Source organism: Nannochloropsis gaditana, assembly GCF_000240725.1.
Source record: "Nannochloropsis gaditana CCMP526 unplaced genomic scaffold scaffold252, whole genome shotgun sequence".
Taxonomy (NCBI): domain Eukaryota; class Eustigmatophyceae; order Eustigmatales; family Monodopsidaceae; genus Microchloropsis; species Microchloropsis gaditana.
This window is the reverse complement of record NW_005803701.1, coordinates 1-6057: the sequence shown is the minus strand read 5'-3', so window position 1 is coordinate 6057 and position 6057 is coordinate 1. Positions and strand designations below refer to the sequence as shown.

The 6057-nt window shown below is 54.7% G+C and overlaps 3 protein-coding genes across 3 annotated transcripts; all 3 read right to left on the bottom strand.

Annotated features, from left to right (window-relative positions):
• Positions 1-384: 384 nt before the first annotated feature.
• On the bottom strand, positions 385-1002 carry NGA_0076000 (uncharacterized protein; the record flags this gene model as incomplete). The annotated part of the gene is made up of 3 exons (XM_005855238.1): positions 385-391; positions 438-685; positions 796-1002. 3 exons carry the CDS (start codon positions 1000-1002, stop codon positions 385-387), a joined length of 462 nt encoding a protein of 153 aa, XP_005855300.1.
• A 704-nt stretch (positions 1003-1706) lies between these two features.
• On the bottom strand, positions 1707-2971 carry NGA_0075900 (nucleoredoxin-like protein 2). Its single transcript, XM_005855237.1, has 3 exons — positions 2722-2971; positions 2256-2523; positions 1707-2072 (listed from the first exon to the last, which is right to left on the bottom strand). Exons 1-3 carry the CDS (start codon positions 2932-2934, stop codon positions 1786-1788), a joined length of 768 nt encoding a protein of 255 aa, XP_005855299.1. The 5' UTR covers positions 2935-2971; the 3' UTR covers positions 1707-1785.
• Positions 2972-4962: 1991 nt separating this feature from the next.
• NGA_0076100 (heat shock protein) lies at positions 4963-5912 on the bottom strand (the record flags this gene model as incomplete). The annotated part of the gene is made up of 2 exons (XM_005855239.1): positions 5257-5912; positions 4963-5021 (listed from the first exon to the last, which is right to left on the bottom strand). The coding sequence occupies exons 1-2, from the start codon at positions 5909-5911 to the stop codon at positions 4963-4965; spliced, it is 714 nt and encodes a 237-aa protein (XP_005855301.1). The 5' UTR covers position 5912.
• Between the last annotated feature and the right edge of the window lie 145 nt (positions 5913-6057).

Here is a 6057-nt window from a genome sequence, read left to right as displayed (position 1 = left end):
GAGGGAGGAGAGGAGGGTGGGGCTGGTAGGGGGTGAGGGAGAGGGGAAGAGGGGGATGGACGTGGGTCCACAGCAGCTCTTGCCCTTCGAAGCAGGTGGTCTTGGCGTGGGGATGGCCCCGAGGGGGCACCTTTTCCCCCCCCTCTCCCTCCTCCTCCTCTTCCAGACCGCCCCCGTCCAGGCCGTATCGGCGAGTCCACCCCCCGCCCGGGCCCAAACCTGAGACCAGAGTGAGGGAGGCACACTGCTCCCGATGGTGCCGTGCAAGCATCTTTACGAAACTCTCCCTGGCCTGACACAAATAGAAATACCCCATGCTTCCCTCCCCCTCGCGTCCCCCCTGCCTTCCCTCCCTCCCTCCTGTCCTGGCTTCTGCCTCCTCCGTCAACGCCTGTTCTCCCAGCTTCCGAATTTCTGAATTTCGTTCCATCAAAGACGGGTAGAGCTTCCAGAGGACACCGAGCGATGATAGGGCACCGTTGTGACGTGTGAGTCTGATCGCGTGGTGGAAGAGGGTTATGGCCACATGCAGGACGGGCAAGATAGCATCTTCCTCCCCCCCCTGTCCATCCCCAGGAGGCCCTGACGCTTGACGGCTTTGCGCGTGCATGTGCCGTTGCATGACGCGTAAAGCCATGTTTCCAAAGTGGGTGAGCCCCCCCGCGTCCGGCGGGAGGATGGCAACCTGGGTGGCCGCGGAGGGAGAAGGAGAGGCTTTGAGATGACCGACCATTACACCCGCCCTTCTCCTTAGTTCCTCCACCGTTGCGGCCGTCTAGAAAACGAACGCATTACCTTGTCCTGGAACATCTGAAATTCTTCCTTTTCCACTTTCGATCCATAGGCCTCGATCAAATGCTTGACAGGGCTCAGATTCAACTCGTCGAGCTTGACGAGACCCACATCCCCCACCAAGGTGCCGATGGAAAAGGATAGAATCCAGACAGCGAAGAGAAAAAGTAGATACCAAAGGTATCGTAGCCCTGACACGCCGCGAGTCATGTTGTCCTATCAGCGGATGGGAAAAAACATGCCTGTGTCTGTAGCATAGGGCGAGGGAAAGCATGGCATTTGACGAGGATATTAAAGAGACTTGAGCAGGTGAACAAAACGTGTGCTCCAATGAATTACCACCCGATGGCATGTCCCATGCTTTACAGAAAAGCCATACAGTTGAAAAAAATCGGTGCTAAAGAACATGGTGTTGGCGCTCGCAGGAAATTACTGAAACGAGCTGTACCCCCCGATAGACACATCAACCTGCCACCCAACCATCTCTTTTTGAACGCGCAAAGACATCTTCCCTCATCATTTTTCCATTCAGACCATTCTGAAGGCCTTAGTCACGGTTGCATTGTGTGAGCCAGGAAACGGACGGCAAGGGGACACGGAAGTGTCGGGAGTGGCGGGGAGGCCGCTCGCTTTGACGAGGAGGCGGTTTGAGCGAGTCTCCGAAGACAAAAATGGGCAAGGCCAGAAAACCAACGAGGACAACGAGGAAAGTGAACAATCGGGAAGAGAGATGGAGAGGAGACGGCAGGCAATTTTTGCAGGCCAACAGGTATTCCCAGCGTACTTTAATAAAGAAAAAACCTCCTGTAATGACTACCCGTACACAACGTTGTGACACCGCAGTGGGACTGGAAACTACAAGAGTAAGAAAGGACTCTGCAAGGCAGAAAACGTACAATGACTACAGCGAAAACTATTTTTCTGAATTCCTTCCTTCATATCGTGATTCCTGTTGGGTAGTCGTGCTTCCAATTCCCAGTTCCTTCATTCACTTCACTCCCACTTCCATTCCAAGTAATTCCATCGGTCCAGCTCACTTATACCCCGCGCACCCACTTCCAACCGCGCAAGCTCCGTTCCATCCTTCCCCACGACCATCACTGTCGGAATTGCCGATCGCCTCTTGCCAGGAATTTTCCCAACCTCCAGGCTTGACCATACGCCGTACAACTCCTTGAGAGACAGGCGGAGGGGGCTGTCGAAGGGGACGGCAAAGGGCCACAAGTTGGATGCTTGCTGCTCATTGAGCGACTCCGCATTCGTGTCTGAGGAGACGAAGACTGGCAAAAAATCGAAGAAAAGAGAGGAAGGGCAAGGGAGGCACATGGAATGAACTGACGGAAGAATCAATCACTTAACGGATATGCCATGCCGTCTTCACCCACCCTCCACGTGACACGGAAATTCGTGTCCATGCCTCAAGGAATAACACGCAGACACAGGCAAACCCCTCCTTTTCTTACCCAGCGTCACGCCCTCCGACTCTCTGGGCCTCAGAAACGCCGCCACTCCTGGATTTGCCGCGCGGGTCATACTGCACCAGCCTGCCCCAAAATACAAACCGACCGACCGATTGGCCAGCGCCTCGTTCGCATTGACGAGGGCGCCTGTCAAATCTTGGAGCTGCGCATCCGCGGGGAACAGAAGGGGGGGTTCAGGGGTGATGTCTTGAGCCGGGCCGGGCGGCACCTCCGCAACTGGGGGTGCCGCCACGGCAAGGGCAGAAGGTTCCTGATATGGAGAGAGAAGATGAAAGAATGACAAGGCCGTGAGGGTTGGGAAGAGAGGGAGGGATGTAGGAGGAGAGGAAAAAAATGCATTATTGCCGTGTGCGCCGGTCATATCATGCAGGAAATAGGCAATCAAGTCACATAGGAAAAACGTATCCGGCTACCCCAGTTCTTAAGACTGTTTTCATCCAGTCCTCACCATTATATTTGCTTGGCGAGGTCCATGATCCCCTCGCAATGCAGTGCCTATCACATCGACGCCATCGTCTTCCGGAGAGTGTACGGCAGCCACCAAGGCACATGCACACATGGCCAGGAACACTAGCTTGAGCGTGAGACTGTTCTTAAGACCGCTATAACTCGCAAACGTGCTTGCTGTTGGGCTCCGCTTGGGGCTCTTGATGGACGCCATCGGGTAGGGAATTCTTCCTCCTGCGGGGAAGCACCTGGAAAAAAGGACGAACATGAGAGATACAACTGCAGGCACAAGCATCGCACATGCATGATTGACTGCACACCGTACATGCCGCGATGACTGCCATGTAGATTCTCTGACATGTCTGTCGAGCAGACAAGCAGTGAATTCTGTTCTCGGGAGCTGTCGCTCTTAAAGTTACTACTGGTAAGGAGAGACCTGTGAGGGATAGTCATCTATCCCAGCTTCATTTCCCTGCGTACGGTGTTCGGGTCCCCACACCGGGCTCCATGATCACGCATGTCGACGACATTGACATCCTTCTTTGAATGTTGGAGACGGCCTTCCACTGACGAGCGCGGAAGTGTTCATTGTGTGGCAAGTCAGCTGCCTCGGTTCGTTCCTTCACACTTCTCGGCGAGCGCCCCCACATTGATCGAACAAATTCCCAAATTCACAGGAAACAGGAATGTCTTGCGGATCGGAGACGTCATCGACCGGTAGTATGCAGGACTTGATAGACAGTGATAACAGTGAGGATGGCTATGGTAGTCGAAGCCTCCACTCATTGTGGTAAGGAATTTCTTTCTTTTGGAGACGCCCCTTTCCATGGCCCATTTAGGCCCTTATTTCATATACCATAATCACAAAAAACAGCCACAAACATTATCGTCATCTTAGATCCCAGTCTTGTGATAAGAAGAAAAAATGTCGGCACAGGAAGACAGCTCCTTTGGAAATCAAGCTCCCTATGTTGACATTGGATGCTCACTACCCCCGCATGCAGTCTCTGTACGCGGAGCTAGTGCCTTTTTCAGCATCATGCTGCTATCCTTGCGCACGATCAGATCTGCGTCTGTGCCCATCGATAATCTTTTGCTCCGACCGTCGTTCTACGCCAAAATCGTGTCGTTGCCGCAACCGAGCATCTGAAAAGGACGTGGCAGTGAGTGAAAACAAGAAGAGAATCGCTGCGCTGCGTGCGGCGCATCGGCCAAAAAAAGGATTAAATTGCAAGGTGGCGACGAATCATGAACCCTCTGAGACGAGATCGCCGGTCTTATCATGGAAATGGGAGAAGGCGGTCAAAGGGGAGGAGGAGCCAGGGGACCCGGAAGGTGCTGCACAGCAGCCTCCCAACCGCTTCCTTAACTTTCCCAGCGAGTTCAACCTGTCCAGCCTCCACGCCTCTCGTCCGTCTCCCCTCCCACTCTCCCCTTCGTCCTCGCCTGCACCAGGATACCCGGAGCCAGGCGAAACGGAGGACAGTGGAAGCCTTCTGCGGGGCTTGGAGGAAGAGATGCGGAAATTAATCTTGCAACGACGAGATCGACGGCACCGGTGCAATTTCTCAGCCTCACACCCGCTGCCCCGGACCCCCCCTCCCTCTTCCACCCTGCTCGAAAAGGAGGCAAGGGCCTCAAATGTCCTTAGACGCACATGTCCTACATCCCCCGTGGGGGCGCGGCCCCGAGGAAAGAGGGCCAGGGAGCGGTACGAGGGGCCGCCCTGGGTCCCTCCATGAATGGAATTCACGGGAAGAATACCCGGAGATTGAAGTCACGCGAGAGGAGCAACGAAGATCAATTGAGCTTCGCGTCTTAGAGGTGGGACAGCTCGGGAATCTGCATTGACTTGACGTTGCATGGGGTGTGGGGACTTTACTGTTAGTTCGCACGCAAGCCCATTGGATATTTGGACTGCCGGTACCGTGCCTTATGATACCAGTACTGACAATTATCGGTGGCTGAGGGCTTGTCGCGCAGGATGTGAACGCGCGCGTCATGGCGCTACCCTTCGTCTTTCGAGGCACGCAGGTCCAATCTCCCAGCATGCTCGGTCGTCCTCGGCGTGCAATGTTGACAGAGCACCTTCATGCGATCCGGGGGCAAGAGAAGAACAGACGTGCGTCATCCCTTCCCACGTGTGCCAGAGGTCCTATGGATCAATGCTTTGCTTTTCTTGTTCCCCTCCCTCAGTGGTGCTCTCTTTCCTTGCGATTTCTTCCGTGCAAGACCTACCCAGTCACCTCCCCTCACCCCACATGTCACCCGGAGGCAGCTCGACTTTCAAAAGGTCGCAATCTGCGACGGTCGGCTCCGGCGTCAGCATCCAAAGGAGGACGCTTGTGTATATGGCTGACACAGTGGGGACGATAGAAGAGGAATGGAAGGGGGAAAAGGGAAAGGTTTCGTTTCAGAAAGGTATGAGACAAAGCCACATGAATGGTACGAGAAACTACGTATGGCATACCGTGCCCCTCTCCCTGCTTGCCTCCATAAATCTTCCCTCCTTCTTTCTCCTCCCAGGGAGCCCTACCGGTCACGATGTCGTGCGAGTAATGGTTCTTGAAGGCCAGCATGGAGATCACCACCATGACCATCGAGGCGACGGCCAGGCCCGTCACGAGGTAGAGGCCGGGCGCATGCCTCAGGACGGTCAACATCATGGCCATCGCGTGCAGGGTGTGGGCGGAGAAGAGCAAATCTCCGCAGCTGCCCACGATTTCGATCCGGCCCAAAATCTCTAGGAGGGCATCGGGGGGGTCCCAAAAGGGAGGGTGGCAGTAGTCGGCTGGGTTCGGTTCCAAAGTAAAGACGAAGGAAAGGACGCGGAGGACCAGTCCAATGGTGAGGACTTGACAGGCCCTTTTACAAATGTAGACGAAGGGAACGGGTATGCAGCAGGTGCGGAGCGTCTCGCCCTCTCGCTTCTCCAGCACCGTCTCCGGGCACCCCCAGGGCACATTGTTCAGGAGCAAGCGGCCCAGACAAAGGACCAAGACCATCGCAATGAGTAAATACAAGAAAAATCCTACCAACCAGCTGTAGGAGAGGGGGAAAATTCCCGCAAAAGCCATGATGCCCAAGTCTGTCAACGGAGGCGGGGGACCCGACGCTCCCCACATTTTTCCTTCCAACCAGTACACAAAATTGTGCATAATCAGATTAAAATATTCGGCCACCAAAAACATCTGCAAGATGGAAAACAGGAGGTGTGTGCGGAGGGGTGGTCGGAGGGCGAAAAGCGTATCAACAGGGAGATGCAGACGGGGGCAAGAGCAGAGAGATTCTGTACTGACATTTCTTTTCAGACGCCAGAGCTACGCAAATGTCTACT